Source organism: Poromitra crassiceps (assembly GCF_964638095.1).
Source record: "Poromitra crassiceps genome assembly, chromosome: 1".
Lineage (NCBI taxonomy): Eukaryota > Metazoa > Chordata > Actinopteri > Beryciformes > Melamphaidae > Poromitra > Poromitra crassiceps.
Genome location: NC_139623.1, coordinates 94928734 through 94950542, shown reverse-complemented (window position 1 = coordinate 94950542; position 21809 = coordinate 94928734). Strand labels below are relative to the sequence as shown.

At 41.7% G+C, this 21809-nt stretch overlaps 1 protein-coding gene across 1 annotated transcript; it reads left to right on the top strand.

The window, feature by feature from the left end:
* Positions 1-4316: 4316 nt before the first annotated feature.
* LOC310780815 (matrilin-2-like) lies at positions 4317-21660 on the top strand (the record flags this gene model as incomplete). The annotated part of the gene is made up of 13 exons (XM_083641314.1): positions 4317-4443; positions 4701-5273; positions 5662-5784; positions 6382-6504; positions 7275-7397; positions 8263-8385; positions 9878-10000; positions 12615-12737; positions 14963-15085; positions 15301-15711; positions 15894-16046; positions 16643-16735; positions 21407-21660. The coding sequence occupies 13 exons, from the start codon at positions 4317-4319 to the stop codon at positions 21460-21462; spliced, it is 2274 nt and encodes a 757-aa protein (XP_083497440.1). The 3' UTR covers positions 21463-21660.
* Between the last annotated feature and the right edge of the window lie 149 nt (positions 21661-21809).

The following is a 21809-nucleotide window of genomic DNA, read 5'->3' as shown; positions in this document are numbered from 1 at the left end:
GTCATCCCACCTGGACGGGCCACTCCTGCTGTTCATAAAACCCCCCAGCAAAACTGATGCACTGCACTGCCTGTCCATCACACATCACACACCCATACTGTAGGTACACACACACACACACACACACACACACACACACACACACACACACACACCACCGCCGTGACCTCCCATCCCTCCCTCCCTGTGTTATTTATTGATTGACTGATAGAGTACTTCTACTGTAACTGTTCCATAGACCTATCCCATTTCTGTTATGCTAGCGTTTTTATTATTATACTGTTTCAGTGAAATTATTTGGTTGCAGTACTCCGTTTTAATGGTATAATCCAGGAAATGATATGCACTTGTAAGCATTTGAAACTGGGTGAAATTAAATGCAAAAGCACCAGAAAGTGTGACGGATGATAGATGATATATATTTTTATTATTTCTATCTAAATTATTTAAGCTCTGTGTGAACCTGTGATGGTGTTTTGTGAGTCCTACCTATGATAGATATGTTCACTAATGCACAAATACAAGAAAAGAAAAAAGACGATCCAGTTGCGGAGAGAAGAGTCAGCGGGGATTTGTCTGGTCTGCTCGTGTTCAGGGTTGGATTGCCTTTAACTCTCTTTCTGATGGAGTGCACTTTACAGAATGACGTGTGACGTGACATCTTGACTGGAAATATTCCAAAGAAAAGCATCTGCCTGTATTCTGACATGATAGCAGAGCAACATAGATAACATATCGTACATATCACCTTCCTCTGCTGTTTCATTCAGTTGTGGATGCAACTGTCTCGTATTATAAACATATAGGAGTGTTGAGTTGTGTTGGATTGAATTTACAAATTGACTTTCATAACTTTTAAATGTGATTTCGTCTGTTTCTACTGAATGAGGTGAAAAGTCCTGTGCTTGAGATTGATCTATTTTGACAGCACTGGACAGCTAGCACTGATCTGGAATCAGTTTTGTCTATTAAGGCACTAAATGAATGACCTGGTGCTTTGATCCTCGATCAGCCCTCTCTACTCCGAGGAGCTCGATAAATGTGCACCCTGGTTGTGTTTTTTCAATCAATCCAATGGGAGCCGGTATGTAAACATTGGAGTCTGTTCCACCAGAAGCAAGCTGCTGCCCAGACATAAAATGAAAAATTTAAATCCGTTGTGTAAGAAAGAAAAGATGGGGGATGTTTATTTGTCTATTAAAACCAAATTTCACTGACATGTTTTTTTTGTTTTATTTTGGATGTGCGGAATCTTGTGTGTGACCTCATATTTTCAATGTGTGTCTCTATCACCTTTTCCTACCTCGGTGTGCCATAAATTAGTGGTTCAAAGGTGAGTATGCGTCGGGGCCAAGTCGATTTTTATTAGATTAACCACATTAACCTGTAGCTAATTATCAATGGCCCATTCAGGGAGTCAATGTCCCTGATTGTTTCTGCTGTTGTCACTGACTCTGCTTGGGTGTCCTCAGCCTGAACAGCAGATATGCTCCTGCCTCCTGGAAACTATTTAGTCACTGTGGTAAAAGGGTAACTGTATACACTTCTTTATTATTTTAGTCTTTATTGTGCGGCAGGCAGGTATTTTGAGTCTGACTGGAGTTGTGATGGCTGCTTATACGAGCTCTTTCTTGACATGGGATGTGGAGAGGTCATCCAACCTCACTCATAAAATTACAATACACCTCTTTCACAGTGGCTAAGACCCACTAGACTCATCTGAGAGGATTGCAGGACAATACAGATGAACAATATAGCTTTATATTTCTCTTTAAAAGAAGGCTACAGCTGTACAGAAATGATGAAAGCCCATATGACATCTTAGGCTATATCAGTAAGGAAAACATGAGTCATATCAGTTAGAATAGTGGTCACTTTTTTTTTTTTTTTTTTTTTTTGCAAATACCCTGATATACATAATTCAGCATTATCACAAAGTTGCCTGTGACTCAATCAGTGGATGTATGTATAAATCTCTGAATGTGACTTAAAACACAGGAGTTGCTGTTTAGCCAACAGACAAGAGGCGTCTCCCGGGCAGGATGGAGGGGAACAGGGGGAGTGAATGGAGAAACTGTGGATGGAGGAGTGAGGGGGAGAGCAATGCAAGAGCCTGCAGAGAGCTGAAAGGTCTCCATGTTCACACCGAGAGGCTGTAGCTGCTACATGGATGGATATTTACAGCTGGAACTCCTCTGCTGGGATTTATTGAGATATTTTGTTTGCTTGAATTGAGGAAATTCATTGAGGAATTCATATCTATATAACAAAGTAAGTGATTTGTGAAAATGTTCCTAAATAACTTGTGCCTTTTTACCCTACATCAGTGGTTCTACTTGGATTTAGTCTTTAATAAATGAATCTAACTGAACAATGAATCGCTGTTGTAGAACTAACTATCTTTTAAAAGTGAAAGAAAATGGTTAATCATCTGCCATCACCTGTTTTGTTTCCCTGTTTTTTGGCATCATCTTACAGTCATGTGCATCATGAAAAGCCATCAAACATGCGGAATGTGCAAAACAGACATCTTGATGCCATAAAACATTGCACAAGCTGTTTTTTGTGTGTTATGTGGTAAGCCCAGGTTTATACTCATGTTGATACGTGGGGGGTTTGATGCAATCCGACCGCGCACGCACACACACGCACGCACGCACGCACACGCACACACACACACACACACACACACAATTTAGGAATACATCACTCTTATGATTTAGAACTCAACTGTGGGGGATATTAGCAAATTAGCACTTAAATTTGAAGTGTGTGGGGGGGGGGGGGCTGTTGTGTCAGAGAGGTATTACAGCATAGATGTCTATGGCATGTAGATAGATTGCACAATTGTCATCGTGCTGATTGACAGTTGTTGATGAGGAAACCACCGAGTCTGTTTTTGTAGAAGAGAGACATCAAACAGATGTGAGGGCAGAGGTCGATAAGCGTGCGTGGGATGCAACATGTGTGTGTGACCCTTGCAGGTCTCAGGTCAGCGATGTATATACAGTAGTAGTATATAGGCCTGTCTGTTCTGTACTGCTGCTGCTCCCAGACGTGCCAATACACTGAGCACTAACTCTCAGTGTCATCACCCAGAAAGAAAGATACTCCGGACTCAAACTCATTTCTCCCATATGACCGGAGCCACTTCCGGTCTATTTTTTCATGCCAATATATTTGCTATGAATTGGTTTCAGACAGCAGTTTGATTCAGGGAGGTAATGGCTCTCCAGGGGACTGGATAGGGAAACAGTCTGTGGTATTTTAATGACTTTAAACCCGCTATGCAGGCAGCAAAACATCTATTCTAAAAGCTCACTTGATATGGAGTTTTGCCAACTACAGTACATGACATACAGTAGCTACAGCAAAACAGCTTGCCTGATTCTCCAGTATCTTTCAGAAAGGTGAAATTCTTTTATTTGTATTTGTTTATATGTCCGACGGGCGATATCGTACATGATAACCTAGTTGATATGAAGGTTAACCTTTCTAACTTACGGTAACTGCTCTCTGAATGGGAATACATATCCTATAAATACTCTGGTTTTCAAGGCTATAGGGTACCGCCCTGTTGTTGTTGTTGTTTTTGTGTATGTTTGCTGATGTCTTGTATTTTTTCTGTTCCATTTGTGGAATAAAAATTATTGAACACAGAAAGGTGAAATTCTGCCCCAAAAAATGTTAAATCGTGTCTTTGCATTTTTGTTTTCCCCAAATCCTGAACAGATCCTGCTGATATCTTAAATTTGATCTGTCCTGAGGCTCCGCATGTGCTGTGCAATACTGTGTATATTGTGGTATGACAACGATGCTGGGTTAAAAATGTGAAATCTGAAGCTGGGCAGGTCGAACAGGCAGGAGGTGAAAGTGCTCCCTATTTATAATCCCCTTTATTAGCAGGTATCACTTCGTCGCCTCACTGACACTGACCCGTGTCCGCAGACCAATATGACTGCAGCCAGGTGAACTTATGTCACCCTATTGGCAGATTTTGCAATTTGATTAAATAAAACATGATTTTATGACTCAAGACTAGACTATAAATGACTTGTGGCTATTTTTTGCAGGGTGTCATGTATGCAATTTGAAATGCTAGATATTGTAGATTGTTTCTATGACACTTAAATACCACTGAGTTTATTTATGTTCTTTTTTGGGGTAGGACAGCCTCTGTGTTTATCCAGTTCTCTCCCTCTCTGTCTCTCCCTTCTGCCCTGCTTGCATTAAACTGTTGGAGTGTTACCATCATCTCTTGTTCTTGTGGCTTGGTCTCCTCCTATAAAAGCTCCAGTCGTCTCTGGTTAGAAATAATGAGGTCACTGGCCTTCGGCCTCTTCTGCCTGTTATGCTGTGACACAGTTCTCATGGACCGCCGGCATCCCAGGCCCATTGCATCCAGTGGGCGAAATGTGTCGACTGTCCAAAGCAGCACAGTGGGTGAGTGTGTGCATGTCTGCTTTTCCATTGGACTGTCTCCCTTTCTACCTGCACCAATAGGACAGATTACAAAAATACACTTGAAGAAGCTCTGGGCTGAATTTCATCCAGTACATTCAGCCTAAACTGAGCTCAAAATGTACACTCTTTGGCACTCAGATCACAATCTACCTCCATATTATTATTATTATTATTATTATTATTAATAATATATAACATTTATATAGTACTAGTTTGATGTTTGTCTTTGTTCACAGAGAACCCTTGTAAAGGCGTCCCGCTGGACTTCTTCTTCGTTATTGACAGCTCGCGCAGCATCCGCCCCAACGACTATGAGAAGGTCAAGACCTTCATCGTCAACCTGCTCCAATTCCTGGAGGTGGGACCTGATGCCACACGGGTGGGCCTGCTACAGTATGGCAGCGTGGTGCAGAGCGAATTCTCCCTCAGCACCTACAGCACCAAGGCCGAGGTGGAGCAGGCAGTGAAGAGCATGGAGCACATGGCCTCGGGCACCATGACCGGCCTGGCCATCGAGTACACCATGGAGACGGCCTTCACCGAGGCAGAGGGAGCGCGGCCGGCCAAGCTGCACATCCCGCGCATCGCTATGGTCGTGACGGATGGACGACCCCAGGACACGGTGGAGGAGATCGCGGCTCAGGCGAGGCAGGCGGGCATCCAGATCTTCGCTATTGGAGTGGGCAGAGTGGATATGAACACGCTGAAGGCCATAGGGAGCGAGCCGCACTCAGAGCATGTGTACCTGGTGGCCAACTTCAGCCAGATAGAGACCCTCATCTCTGTGTTCCAGTCCAAACTGTGTGGAGGTGAGTGGAAGCTGTGAGAATGAAGGATGAATAGGGATTCACCATACAGGTGTATATCGGCAATCATATCGATATCGGCCGATGTTAGTGTTTTTTCAAATATATATATCGGTATCAGTCCGATGAGCAAAATAACAGCAATGTTAATATCGCTATCGGCCAAAATGTCCATACGCATTCCTAGATGAATCTTTCCATTGACATTATGCTGACCACATTGGGAATTTCTCTCCCCCCTATTCTTTCTCTCATGCATCTACTGTATGCATGCATTTGTGTATCAATGCGCGCGTGTTTTTGTGTGTGTGTGTGTGTGTGTGTGTGTGTGTGTGTGTGTGTGCGTGTGCGTGTGCGCGTGTCTGTGTGTGTGTGTGCGTGCGTGCATTAGGTTCAGACATGTGCGAGCTGGTAGAACATCAGTGCCAGCATATCTGTGTGAGCACCCCGGCCTCGTACAGGTGCAAGTGCAGGAGAGGCTTCACCCTCAACCCTGATGGCAAGACATGTCAAGGTAACGTAATGTAATGTAATGTAATGTAATGTAATGTAATGTAATGTAAAGACATGTCAAGGTGAAGGAGCTCATTTTCCCTGAACCACATCTTTTTTTAAACCTTTATTTATTCAGGGACATTTGACTCAGCAGCTCTTCACACTTCACACACATTCACACTGAGAGCTGTCCAGTACAACCACAGACTTCTACTGTCTGCCACTAAGCAGCTCCTCTGGAGCAGTTGGGGGTTCAGTTTGTTGCTTGGGGTTTGAACTGGAAACTGTCCAAGTACAACAAGCCCTCTTCTCTAAACTCAAGGCTACTTGCACCCTCAAATCTTATCATATGATCAGTTTGAACCATTCATTCTCTGTAAGAAACTGCTTGCATCTGTTTTGCCACTGGCATCATTAGGTTGCAATGAGTATGAGTAAACCTCATAGACAAGCAGGCCTGGTCATACAGATGGTGTGATGTGGGTGTAACATCAGGGGCATTAGGGGGGTCTCATCACCCGCCAGTGATTTAATTCTGCAGAGTCCATTGTAATGTAGATCGCAACATGTTTAGATTGGATTTGTGTGGTTAAAGCCTCTCCATGTTCCTCTGTAGCTGAGGATATGTGTGCTGTGGTGGACCACGGCTGTGCCCACATCTGTGCCAACCTGCCTGACGGCTACGAGTGTCGCTGCCGCCCGGGGTACCAGCTCAACACAGACCTGAAGACATGCAGCAGTAACGACACCTCTCTTACTTCACTATGCCTTTGTCTCCCTCCTCACATTTTCCCTTCTTTCTTCCTCTTCTCTCGTTAATTTGACGGCATCCTGAAATTTCCACATATTTGTCAACCCTGAACAAAAAATATCAGTCACATGCATGCATGGATATTTCTTATACAGTTCCCTCTTTTAGTGTAAGATTGCTTCGTGGATAAATTGGGATCTAATCCCCTGAACCAGTCCAAATGAGATACAGCCAATTGACCGATCTTGTGACCAGTGGTGTTCCTCCACCCACCGTTGGAAAATGTGTCTCCTGCTCCTCTGGTGAATGTCAGCAGAGTAAAGTGGGGGAGATTTCCTGAAGGAAGTGTGCTTTTGCAATCATCCTAGCAGCTGTGTGTCAAGAGTGCAACACAAGGCTGAAGAATAGCTGCTGCAATGCTGTAGCTAATGGGGATTGAAATCAACTTGAAACTTGAGGTGGTCCTCTTTCCAGCCTTTGCTCACAGCTCTGCACCTCTACGCCACCGCCAAACATTTGATTCTTTCTCACATTACAGGAGTCTTTGCAAGATTTTGGCTCAATGATGCAGTCCAAGTTTATCCAAGTGATAAAGTCCAGAAACAGAGATTTGTTTCATTTTCAACTCTTGTAAAAAAAAAAAACTTTAAATTATTATCCACTCTTGCACTCTTGGACTCTTGACTCTTTTTGCCCAATACATGTATTTCTTTTTATTTGAAAATATATGTGCACTAATATGAAATTCACACCCTCAGGAATAGACTACTGTGACCTGGGGAACCATGGCTGTGAGCATGACTGTGTCAGCACGCCACAATCCTACATCTGCAGGTGTAAACAGGGCTATGTTCTCAATCCGGATGGCAAGACCTGCAGCAGTAAGTTCTTTTATCCTTTTTAATCCGGTGAGATGACTGAAAAACACATTATTCAGCCAAGCAAAATGTTGCAGGTTGAGGGAAGGTTACACATTTGCACACACTCACCACCGGGAGCTATACTGAGTACAGAAGAATATAAAGTTAGACAAGGCAGACCCTGAGAACAGCAAAAGGTTTTGCTTCATAATCAAATGAGCACAGCGCTGCTTGTTCTTTACATCATTTTGAGAAGAGGTGTGACCTAGCCAGTGTGATTTTTATTGTCTACTACACACGTGTTTCTGTACTCTTCACCTTATAATATAGGCTACACCTCTTCATATACTATATGTAATGGAACGGCAAATACAAATCAAGCTATGCCCACGATCTGTAACATTTAAAACAGTTGAATTCATTATAAAACCAAACATAGGCTTCAGCTAAACTTGGTTTTATGGTTGTTTGGCTGCTTATTGAAAACACTCTGGAATCTTGTTAACATTGTTTGATAGCAGTTCTTTCATTGGTGATGTCATGTGTGATAGAGTAAGACTTTGATTGAGTCATTTTGAACAAGGAAGCGTTGTCAAAAACGTCAATGGAAAACATCTGTTTAAATTCTGTTCCTTGTTTATGAATTCAGCTAGATTTCAAATCCTACTCAACATTAAATTTTTCACACATCAGTACTTTCCATAATGCACAATGTGTAACATGGATACATACTTTAACCACATTCTTGATACTGTACTTTATTGCTACTCTATTTATTCTGAATAATAATACAGTTCTTGGCATCAAGATATTGCCCTGAAATATGTATCTCATAAATGTTTAAACTCAGTGTACCCTGTACTCTTTCTCAACTAATCCCTTGCAGAGGTTGACCACTGTGCTGAGGGGAAACATGGCTGTGAGCAGGAGTTTATGAACACAGAAGACTCCTGTGTGTGTCAATGCAGAAAAGGTTACACTCTCAGACCTGATGGGAAAACATGCAAGAGTAAGTCTCAAATGTTTCCCACTAATGGAATCAAGTAGGCTACCTCACATGAGACCCGAAAGCCCCCACAAATCAGGACTTTGTCAGCAATTAATACTACTTTGATGGTTTCTTTGACAAGCTTATTAGGTGTAATAGTAATCTGTTTTGAAATTCTGACTTTAATCCCAGAAGAGAATAAAGTCAGAATTCTGAGATTATTAAAGTCAGAATTGATGTCATCACTGATGTCCAGCAATTGTGATGTCATCAGTAAGTGACATCATACGTCAATGTGGGGTCACAAGCAACAACAACAAAAGGTTGGGAACACTTGCATTATGAACTCAGGGCAATCCATTGGATTGAGTTACTGATCACAATTCTAAGCAACCAGTTATCTTGCCACACAGAGTCTTGCCACCTTCAGAAGTTCTCTGACGACTCTGCAATAGTTGGATGTATCAAAGATGGCGATGAAGAAGAGTATCGGGATGTGGTGGCCAACTTTGTCACATGGTGTGAGCAGAACCACCTGCAGCTCAACGTGTCAAAGACAAAGGAGCTGGTGGTGGACCTGAGGAGGGTCAAGGCTCCGGTGACCCCTGTTTCAATCCACGGGGTCAGTGTTGACATAGTGGAGGATTACAAGTACCTTGGAGTGTACATTGACAATAAACTAGACTGGGCTAAGAACTCTGATGCACTCTACAAGAAGGGGCAAAGCCGTCTCTACTTCCTGAGATGGCTGAGGTCCTTCAACGTCTGCCGGACCATGCTGAGGATGTTCTATGAGTCGGTAGTGGCTAGTGCCTTCCTGTATGCTATTGTGTGCTGGGGCAGCAGGCTGAAGGCAGCGGACGCCAACAGACTCAACAAACTGATCCGTAAGGCCAGGGACATTGTGGGGCTGGAGATGGGCTCTCTGACTGCGGTGTCGGAGAAGAGAACGTTGTCCAGGCTACGCTCCATCATGAGCAATGACTCGCACCCACTCCACGGCGTGCTAGTCAAACACAGGAGCACGTTCAGTGAGAGGCTGATCCCACCTAGATGCAATACGGAGAGGCACAGGAAATCATTCCTGCCTGTGGCCATTGGACTCTTTAACGCCTCTCTTAAAAGAGCACCTCGGAGATCCTCAGTCTCCCTGAGACTGAGCCAGCCGATAGGTTAACTGTGCCTGGCTGAGCCACGTGTAATGTAAGGGGCAAGCCAACTTAATATAAGTCCAGTGTGCAATAACTGCAATTGACACGTAATGTACATCACTTACTCTACTTATTTTGCTTACTTTATACTTACTCTACTTTATTTTTGCTTTATCTTTGCTTACTTATCGCATTTTACTACTATTTATTTTATGCTATATTGTGTTCTGAGTGCGAGCTACTGTAACCTGTCCCAATTTCCCCCCGGGGATCATTAAAGTCTTTCTGATTCTGATTCTGATTCTGATCTTATATTTTCTAAGTAACAAGCTCTGACTGACTAGCCTATTATTCCCTTGCAGAGGTTGACCACTGTGCTGAGGGGAAACATGGCTGTGAGCAGGAGTATATGAACACGGAAGACTCCTGTGTGTGTCAATGCAGAAAAGGTTACATACTCAGACCTGATGGAAAAACATGCAAGAGTAAGTCCCAACTGCTTCAGATTAATTTAATCAAGTTTAGTCAAGTCAAGTCAAGTCAAGTCAAGTTTATTTGTATAGCACATTTCATACACAGAGGCAATTCAAAGTGCTTCACATAAAATGGTTGACAGTACAGGAAAAGAAAAGAAAAGAAGAGAATAAAATAGACATTTAAAAGCATCACAACAAAACTTAAAAAAAAGAGTATAAAAAGTGCATTAAGCAACTTCATTAAGCAGCAGCTTCACATAAAATGGTTGACAGGAAAAGAAAAGAAAAGAAGAGAATGAAATGGACATTTAAAAGCATCACAACAAAACTTTAAAAAAAAGAGTATAAAAAGTGCATTAAGCAACAGGCGCAGCAGTTGCAGAAAGAGCTAAAAACTTATAGAGGACTCATTGGGTTTGTATAGTAGCTGTCAGCAGTTAAAAGCGACGGTAAACATAAAAGTCTTTAGTCTATTTTTAAAAGTAAGTAAGGTTGGGGCAGATCTGAGGTCTTCAGGCAATTTGTTCCAGCTAGCAGAAGCATAGTGGGTAAATGCAGCCTTCCCATGATTTGATTTGATCCTAGGGACAGTTAATAAGCTGGACCCTGTTGACCTAAGAGTTCTAGACGGTTCGTAGCGTGGGAGCAATTCAGCTATGTATTTTGGGCCTAGGCCATTAAGTGATTTATAGACTAATAACAGTATTTTAAAATCTATTCTATGACACACTGGCAACCAGTGTAAGGACTTAAGAACTGGAGTGATATGATCAGCTTTCTTAGTCTTCGTTAGAACTCTAGCAGCAGCATTCTGAATGAGTTGAAGTTGCCTAAGTTCTTTTTTGGAGAGACCAGAAAAAAGGCTATTGCAGTAGTCTAACCTACTATAAATGAAGGCGTGAATTCGTTTTTCTAGATCCTGTCTGGACATGTATCCCCTAATTCTTGCTATATTTTTAAGATGATAAAAAGCTGATTTTCTAATTGACTTAATGTGGGAGTTAAAGTTGAGATCGGAATCAATAATAACTCCAAGATTTTTGACTTGATCCTTAGGCTTCAGGGATAGAGACTCAAGGCGTACAGTGATTTTAAGCCTTTGTTCTTTGGGGCCAAAGACGATCACCTCAGTTTTGTCTTTGTTTAGCTGTAGGAAATTCTGGCACATCCAGTTATTTATTTGATAAATGCACTGGCACAATGATTATATGGGGGCATAGTCAGCTGAGGAAAGAGTTATATACAACTGAGTGTCGTCTGCATAGTTATGATAGGCTACTTTGTTTTTTTGCATAATTAGGCCTAGAGGGAGCATAAAGGTTGAAGAGAACGGGCCCCATAATGGATCCTTGAGGCACCCCACAAGTCATCCTAGTTAGGTCAGATGTGTAATTGCCAATGGAGACGAAGTACTTCCTGTCTTGAAGATAGGACTTGAACCACTGGAGGACCGTACCCGATAGCCCAACCCAGTTTTCCAGTCTGTCCAATAAAATTGAGTGGTCAACAGTGTCAAATGCAGCGCTAAGATCCAGTAGCACTAGAATCTAATTTTTGCCTGAGTCTGTGTTCATTCTGATGTCATTTATGACTTTAGTAAGCGCGGTTTCTGTGCTGTGATGGGGGCGAAAGCCTGATTGGATTGGGCCAGGTTAGGAATCTATTGAGTTGTAGGTAAACAACCTTTTCAATTATTTTGGCTATAAAGGGGAGATTAGATATTGGTCTGTAGTTACTGATTACCGATGCATCAAGGCTACGCTTTTTTAGTAGGGGTTTAATAACTGCAGTTTTCAGGGACTCAGGAAAAGTGCCGGTCAAAAGGGATCTATTAACTATTTGCAATAGGTCCGACGACAGACAGTTATAAACTATAATAATACTATATAACTATAATAAGTTATAAAAAGTTTAGGCCTACTTCACTAGGTGCGACCCCCGGTGGCTCACCGTGTACCATAATTAAAATCCTTCCCTCGCTCTCTTTCCCATGTCTTCCTCTCTCTCTCTCTCTCTCTCTCTCTCTCTCTCTCTCTCTCTCAGAGTTGCCAGCAGTTAAATAGTACTTTGATGGTTTCTTTGACAAACTGCATATAGTCTACTTTCAACTTTGTCCAGGAGAGATTAAACGTGTTTCCAGGAAACTGGACTATTATAGCAAGTGATGTAAACTTGTTGACCAGCGTAAATCAACAACAGCAGGGGAGCAGCTTATTATGTGTAACAATCTGCTTAGAAAAACAAGAGACTGAATTCCCATTACAATGACTGTATTGAAAAATAGCCAAAGATATGGTTACTTACCCGTTGAGAGAAAAATAGCCAAAGATATGGTTACCTGAAAAATAGTCAAAGATATGGTTACCTGTTGAGAGAAAAACAGCTAAAGATATGGTTACCTGAAAAATAGCCAAAGCCTACATCTGTTTAACGCCACATTTGTTTTGGGGAAGTTTTGGGGAGATAAATTGATCCAAAAGGAAAGAACTGAAAAATGTGATTATATTAGGGAGTCAGGATTTTGTTACCATCACAATTTTAAGCAATCAGTTACCTTTAAATAGCTTATATTTTGAAGTAATGTTCGCTGTAACTGCTCTGACTGACTATTATTCCCTTGCAGAGGTTGACCACTGTGCTGAGGGGAAACATGGCTGTGAGCAGGAGTTTATGAACACAGAAGACTCCTGTGTGTGTCAATGCAGAAAAGGTTACACTCTCAGACCTGATGGGAAAACATGCAAGAGTAAGTCCCAGCTGATAAATCATGATACATTTTTTAAATCAGAGACACCACTATTTAGTTAAAGATATATTAACATGAGCAATGATCTATTTACATGTGAACAATGATTAGGAATAAACAATGATTATGAAATGATCAATGGTTATGAAATGTTCAAAGTCGCTTTGGCGATTAGACTCCATCATGACGTTGAGACGTCGTGCTGACGTCATTGTGATCAGTGTTGGGGGGTAACTCATTACAAAAGTAACATATTACCTGTAATATATTACTTTTAGCAGTAACTCATATTATACCTACTGTAATCTTATACCAGTTACTTTGTCAACTAACTCAAGTTACAAATTGAGTTACATTTTATTAAATCAAAGCACATATTTAAAAAAGATACAATCATGTCCTAATCAAACTGTGCTTTTATGCAAATAACCACTATAGATGACAATAACAAAGGAAAAGAATAACATTTAGAATTTTGGATTGTTTACACTGACTTCAAGGCGGTTGAAATTATTTTTCGTGATGGTTCCGGGGCGGCGATGTCATTCTGCTGTTGCTGTTATTTTGGTAAAAGTAATGCAAAAGTAGTGTAATAAGTAATGAGTTACTCTACACAGAAAGTAATATTGTAAAGTAACATATTACTTTAAAATGAAAGTAACTAGTAATATGTAGGCCTATATTGCATTTCGAAAGTAACTTGTCCAACACTGATTGTGATTATGAAGAGGGTAGTGAAGCTGTGAGTGGAATAGGATATCCCCCACGGAGTTTAGACCTGGTGGTGGTGATGAACTCTAAGAACTGATAAGGGCTTCTGGAGGAGAATGGGGTGGAGGAGGGTTGCAGCAGCAGCACTGAAATGACAGCAGTCAGGGATCGAGAAGAGGACAGCCCTTAAAGGTTGGCGCTAAAGCTGAGATTTGAATGGGAAGATGTGGACGACTGTGATTGGTTTAGCAAAGCGCCAACGCCCCCCTAAACAGCTAGATGTATAGGGAACCTGAAAGAGAGGGAATGAGTGAGTGAGAAACAAAGGTGTCATCTTTTAGAACTTTCGTATAAACTCCACTAGTACAAGTGCAATATGGTTCGGATATTCAAATGCTGAATGATTTAAAGAGATAAAGTTTTACTTATTTTTGCTATTGTAATTGATTCAATGTAGAGGCAAAAAAGTTTAGATTTTGATCTTATTTCTGATATTCATCTTTTAAAATCCATATTGAAGAGGAGTGAAGAAACAGAAAACACAGCCACACTTTTGATGTTTAAAAATGTCATATTTGCTACAGTTATATGAAGCAAAGTGATCTAATCTTTCATCAGCATCTTCTCAAATGTTTCTGTGACATTCTCCTATTTATGTTACATAATTTGACCAATTGATCAATGCTTTGCCCACCAGGAGGATTAAAAGGGATATTCTCTGTTTATATTACTTGATAAATATGACTATTATTATATAAATCGTATCATCATCATCATCATCATCATCATCATCATCATCATCATCAGTATATAAATGGGAGCTGGGGCTCTGTGTCTCTGTCTGTCCCACTGTGATGTCATAAATCCCACTGTGACATCATCAGTGATGTCATAAATCCCACTGATGAAATCCCACTGTGACATCATCAGTGATGTCATAAATCCAACTGATGTCATAAATCTGATGAGTGATGAGTAATGTCATAAATCTGACATCATCAGTGATACTGGTCTCATTGGCCACACAGCATCCGAGCTGCGGGCAAGCCCGTGCAGCGGCCGAGCTGCGAATGTGAGCTGCAGGGCCATCTTGGCGAGCTGCAGGGCCAGCTCGGCGAGCTGCAGGACGGGCGGGCCCGTGTAGCGGTTAGCGAGCCTAGGAATCGAACAGGCATAGCGCGCAAAATCCCTAGTATTATTATATACACCACAAATGGGTTTGTTCTGCATGTTATGTATACCCTTTCCTCATTAAATAAGCAGCATTTGTTCATAATGTTGATGAGCACAACAGTTACAATATAGCTTGCATTTTAGAATACAAATATATATTATTCAAGATGGTCAAACGTGTTTCAACCTGAACTGAACATATCTCCTGTTTTTAATAGCTACCAAACAGGAACGTAATTTTAATCTCTTTCACAAAACTCTCACCTTAAATAGGATAAGCCATCTGAGCAGCGTTTAACTAGATAATACTCATCCTTGTCCCTCTATAACGCCACTCACAGGTTTGGATCTCTGCCAGACAGTGGACCATGGCTGTGAGCACCAGTGTGTCAGTACCAATGACTCCTACATCTGCAGGTGTTTTGAAGGATTTATACTGGATGAGGATGGCAAGAGCTGCAAAAGTATGATCTCCCCCTTCTTTTGATGTACTCTTTCTCTGCTATTATCCCTCATCCGATCTGAACTGATATCAAGTCTTATCCTAGACTGAGAAGTAGCAATCTGATTAAAAGAACAACATTAATTTCCAAACCTTAAACTAACCATAAAGTATTGGGTTGTTGCATCAAAGGTAACAGGATAGAATGGATTTATAATGTGTCCATGTTTGTGACAGAGCCAGAGTGTGGAGATGGAGTCATGGATCTGGTTTTTGTGATCGACGGCTCTAAGAGTCTTGGCTCTGCTAACTTTGAGCTGGTCAAGCAGTTTGTCAGCGGCATTGTGGACTCGCTGGACATCTCCAGAACAGGCACACACGTTGGACTCCTTCAGTACTCCACCAAAGTCCACACAGAGTTCACCCTGGGCCAGTACACCACAGCTCAGCACATCACGCAGGCTGTGGCCCGGATGCAGTACATGGGGAGAGGCTCCATGACCGGGTCAGCCCTCCGCCACATGTTTGAGTACAGCTTTTCAGCTAAGGAGGGCGCCAGAGCAAACATCACACATGTGAGCATTGTGTTCACTGACGGACGCTCACAGGATGACGTTTCTGAATGGGCCAACAAGGCAAAGAATGCCGGTAGAGTTACTTTTATATTCCATACCATCGAAAATCTCTTATCATGTATTTCCTGTTTATTCCTAACCACAAAGTTGCTGCTGTTAGTTGTGAAAAGTATTCAGAATTGAATGAAAGTCAGTTTACTTCAATAATCAATTCTAATGATTTCTCCTCATTGTGCTGTTTGCTGTCACTTTCAGGGGTCACAATATACGCCTTGGGCGTTGGCAAAGCTATTGAACAGGAGCTGAGGGAAATAGCTTCGGAGCCTGATGATAAACACCTGTATTATGCTGAGGATTTTGAGAAAATGGGAGAAATTGCAAACAGGCTGAAGTCAAGAATATGTAGAGGTACTCCATGCATGACTGAATTAAGTTTGTCAAGCAAAGTAGGCTGAAAGAAACAGAGGAAAACTCATCTTTTCACTGATCTGCTCTATGTGAATTATTTTCTCCTATGCCTGAATGTCAGCAAATGTCTCTTGATGGACCGCCTGGTAAGTATTTCAGTGATATAGTGATGAGATGTTGTGTATCCAGACAAGGATATTTTGATTACTGCTGATGAAACAGAAGTCTCATAGCTCTGTGCTGTTCCTGGTAAAAGTCATCAGGCAGCAGCACCCGGTTCATATGTAATCACACTATAGGTCAAATCACCTCGCCAATCACACTAGTTGAAGGGTACAGTGTATCCACTAAAGTGATACATTGCTGCCCCCTGCTGCTGCTGTGATGCACAGTGATCTGATCAGGACATCTGGATCTGTTTGTTGTTAGCCAACTTCTAACACAGGTCTGCATCTCACTAATGTACATTAAATTACATGGAGATGTGGAAAGGAGAGCCTATACAGGGAAGGACATCTCAATTCCTGAGAGGAGACGAGAAAGAGACAAATCCAAGCACAGGAAGTCATTTCATCTGTTTATTTCTCTCCCCACAGATAAGCCATCTGATGGAGAGATGTGCCAGTGTGAGAATGTGATCATGTTTCAGAACCAAGTGACAGACAAGTTGAAGAAATTGACGCAGAATAATATCCTTTCATGAAGGGCTAATCCACCCTGAAATGACTCTATAATTCAAGATAAGATTCAAGTGATGTTGAGCAGATCAGTTTGCCAAAGCTTTCTTCAAACATGATCACTTGAGTGACAAAATGCCGGAGCTGCTCCGTTGCAGCTCATTGATTAGCTTACATTAAACCAGATACTCTTTCAAATCTTTCCTCATCTTCCCAAATATATATATTTAGATGTTCAAGATCAACTAAAAAAAACATATGTGAAGATGTGATTGCAATTTCATTGTGGATTTGTGCTTTTCCAGAACAGGACTGATGTGCTGTCCTTGTGAAGCTACCAGCAGTGCTGATAAGCCCAAAAATTATCAATGTGTTGACTGGGCTCTGTGTCCTTTTGACCCTTGAACCACTCTGGAGGGCAGGGGGGGGGGGGGGGGGGGGGGGGGGGGGGCGTTTGATTTGATTTGATTTGATTTGATTTGACGGTTACAAATTGAAATACAATATACTGAACAAAGTACAAACACGGATCTCAAAGAATAACATCAAGGATAAAGCACAATAAAGTCAAGACTTATTTCCATTGTGGTCCTTGGTCTAAAACAGGTGGATATAAAAAACAACAATATAAACATGAAATAATTAACAGAAGCATTCAATACTGTAGGTTTGTGCAATGAGAGATAAAAAAACATACATATCAAAATACACAAAAGAAGCTGTACATCATAGCCTAGACATGGACTTGATCAAGAAGCCACAATTTTACCTTCTTCTTGAAAACACCTTGGCTGCTTGTACACTTTAAGTGGAGGGGCAACATGTTCCAATTTTTGGCCCCGATAAATTTAAAAGAGCACTTACCTAGGTTTGTTTTAAAGCCAGGTAGACGTAAGTCAGCAGTACTGGCTCTAGTGTTGTGGGAGTGTGTATCTCCACTCCTCAGAAAGTGATTGCTAAGATAATCAGGGGCTCTGTTGTTATAGATGTTGTGGACAATGTTAAGTTGGAGCTGAACATATCTAGCATCCACGGGGAGCCAGCCCAGCTTCTGGAAGAGTTATTTTCCCACATGGTCTCTAGGGGCTAGGACTAGAGTTAGCCTTACTAATCGGTTCTGGGAAACCTGCAGTTTCTCCTTCAAAACCTTGGTCAAACCTCCGTACCAAGAAGAGATGGCCTAATCAAAGCAGGGAGAAACCAGAGAGTTGGCCAACAAAAAAAGAGTGGCCTGGTCCAGAAAGGGGGCTTTTCTGGCCAGAAACTTAGTTCGTCCAATCACTTTGGTAATTGTTTTTAGGGCCATGGTATCGCCTCCTAAGCTACTGTCTAGGTGGCAGCCTAAATAGCTGACTGAGGCTTTTGCCTCAAAGGACTGGCCCTCAAGGACAATGGTAGACGAGACCAATTTGTGTAGCCTGGGTTTTGAACCAAAAATAATAAATTCAGTTTTAGCCATATGGAGGGAAAGTTTGTTATCAGTGAGCCAGGATTTTATTTTCTTAAATTCCTCACACAGAGTAGCTTTAAGTCACTCCACGTCCTTGTCAGAGGACAGGATGGCAGAATCGTCGGCATACAGAAACATGTTGACATTGCAGGCAGTTTGTAGGTCATTAATGTAAATTAAAAATAATAAAGGGCCTAAGACACTACCCTGCGGGACCCCACAGGTCACAGGCAAGGCAGTGGATATTTGATCATGAAAGACTATTTTTTGATCTCTACCTGAGAGGTAGGAGATAAACCATCTCAGACAGGGGGGGCTAACGCCTAAAGCAGATAGTTTAGAAAAGAGCAAATCATGATCGACAGTGTCAAAGGCCTTTTGAAGATCGATCAAAATCATGCCGCAGAGCTTGCCAGAATCCATTTCTGTTCTAATAAAATCTGTTAAGAAAAGCAGGCAGGAATCAGTAGAGTGGGACTTTCTGAAACCAGACTGGAATTTGAATAACAGTTTAGAGTCGTTTAAATACTCATACAGCTGTTCGTGAATGATTTTTTCAAGGACCTTGGAAGTGACACTGAGAATAGAAATCGGCCTGTAGTTGCCAGGGTCAGATCTGCAACCTTTCTTAAACAGAGGAATAGTTTTAGCGTGTTTCATGTCATCAGGAACAATGCCTTGTGCCAGGGAGAGGTTAACAATATAAGCAACAAATGGTGCTATAGAGTCGGCCGCGTCCTTAAGGAACCTGGCTGAAATGTTGTCGAGACCCGTGGCTTTGGCACATTTAAGGCCTTTTAAAAGTCTGGCGATATTTTCAAGCGAGACAGGTTTAAACGAGAAATTATTGGGTATAACACCCAAACGTGCATAAAAATCAAGGAGACGGTCCCGGCCAAAAGTAACAGGGCCAGAGGGCAGGCAATCAACAAGCTTACGAGCAATTGAAGTAAAAAAGTTGTTAAAGTGATCGGCAATTTGTTTCTTGTTACTGACAATCTTCCCATCAACCTGCAGGGATAAGCAAGGACTGGAGTTAATATTGGATTTGGTTGTACAGCCCAAACTTTTTAGGGTTTTCCACAATGCCTTTGGGTTATCCTTATTCTCCATTATCTGGACAGAGAAATAGTTTGATTTAGCCTCTCTGACTTTGAGCTGAACCGTATTTCTAAGATTTTTAAACAAAATAAAATGTACATGATCCCTAGATTGTTTAAAAACAGACAGAGCTTTATCTCTATCGCAGATGGCTTCACAAATCTCCTGATTGAACCATGGGTGAGATCTCTGCTTTACTCTGACAGATCTAGCTGGGGCTACTAGATCAATGGCTGAGATGAACAAGGATTTAAAATTTGCCCATGCAAGATCGACATCTTCCGTGTCAATGACGGGTGACCAATTCCGAGTACGGATAGCTTCAATTAACATAGCAGCAGAGTAACGTTTAAAAGACCTGGCTTTTATGAATTTGTGAGAATTAAAATTTGACCTCGGAACCCTCCTGGAACAGAGGGGGGAGGCAGCCATTTCTCAACACACCACACAATAGTTTCCACAAGAGTGTGATGATGCAGTGCCCAACCAGACTCAGATGGAGGATGTGATAACTGATTCTATTATGGCTGTGTAGAACTGGACCATGTCCATGCACTGTTGGGCCTTCTTGTATTGTGGTGATGTTCCTGTCCCACTCGGGGTCCTGTTGGATGATAGTTCCCAGTCATTTGTAAGACTCCGCTCTGCTGAATGTAGTGTGTTTCCAAGAGAGGGAGTGGAGTGGGCTTCCTGTCAATGACCTTCTCCATAGTTTTCTGTTTGACTCCAGGTTGTTGGCTTCACACCATGATCCAAACCAGGCGACTTGTTTCCTCCCACTTAAGAAGTTTAATTGGCCTTTTTCACAGCAGCCATTTTGTGTCTAAAAGGCAGGGTAAACACAGGTAGAGTTCTCAATGGGCCTGAAAATTCAAACCTGACCAGACCCGACCCTAGTAATTTGAAGCCCGAGCTGGACCCGATGCAATCAATTAGCATAAATTGTCAGCCGGCCCGTCGGGCTGATTCGGGTCCCATCGGGCTCGGGCTGAAACTGAGAACTCTAAACACAGGTGCAACCAAAACATTAATGAGGGCCCCATCACTAGAACACCAAAATGGATTGGAACTTGTAAACCATCATTCATGTTTTTGGTTGCATCTGTATTTACCCTGCCTTTTAGATACAACACAGCTGCTGTGAAAAATGCCAATGGATTCATTTATGGAAGTGCAACCATTGGTGTAAAGTGAGTAAAGAAAGTGAGCGTGCACACCTCAGACTGTCAGTGCTGAGGAAGAGGTAGTTAGCTGTGCTACCCCCACCCCCATAACCTGACGCTACCACCCCCACTCCCTGGTGAGGAATTTGTGGATCCAGTGACAGGCGGTGGTGGGGGGTTGGGCATTGAGCTGCCTCAGTTTATGCAGGAGTAGGTCAGGGAGAGCTGAAGTCAACAAACAGAGGTTGGCCGGTTTGGAAGTATAGGATCTGCCATAGCATTTGAGACCACGTGGGCCACGGATGGTCACCTGGTATGCATTCTTGATGGTGCTGTAGCAGTGGTCCAGGATTTTGCCTTCTCTGGTGCAACATTTAATCAGCTGTTTGTACTTTGGGAGTTCAAAACATATTCCAGAAAGAAAATATGAATGTGTGTAATGTGACCTAATACATTTTACTCTCTTTTGTTTGACTTACTTTTCAAGAAAGGGGAAAGCGCCTCCCATATAATAGAGTACAAATGTTGACTATTCATGAACTCAAGGTGTGCCTGTTCAAAATGTAAATGCTTTACTAACATAATATCACTTAAAGGAACACTTGACTGAAAAACAATGCTGATTTATTTTGCACATTATCTCACACATCTAAAAACGGTTTTGTAAGCCTGCCTTAGTTTGACAGTTATTGAGAGTTGATTTGAGTAAAGTTGTGGACCAGTGATGTTATTTGTGGATGAATGACATCACTGGTCGACAACTTTACTCAAATCAACTCTCAATAACTGTCAAACTAAATGAATGTCTACAAAACTGTTTGCCGTTTTTGGATATGTGAGATAAAATAAATCAGCATTGTTTTTCAGTGAAGTGTCCCTTTAAGATGAAACGGGCTTGTAAAGAAATGCCAGTGCTTGGTGTGTTTTACATTGTTTATTTGAATCTGATACTTTCTTTAACATGCCTACTTGAAGCTATGTCCAAGAAGCTGGAGACACTCGAGAATCAACTTGTGCACAAATGAAGAACAGACTCAACCTTCTCTCTGGTGTCTCTCTCCTCTAACCTGCAGCGTACCCTTCAGAGGGCTTCCTGCACTGCAACATATGCAATGCTTTCTACTGAATCTGCTGTTTTACAGTATTGTATACAACACATTGTCTTTTTGTATAAATGGAAAGAGATATTAAAATTGTATCTTTGCCTAATGGAGGTATTAAAACAGAACATTTATATGGCAGGTCACTGCAAAGCTACTTTGTTATATACTGACAAATCTGTCATAACAAGTAATAACACTTTGTACAATGAAAAATAAAGTTTTCATACTTACTTATGGAATGTTTTCTATTAGGCTTTATGATGTTTGCA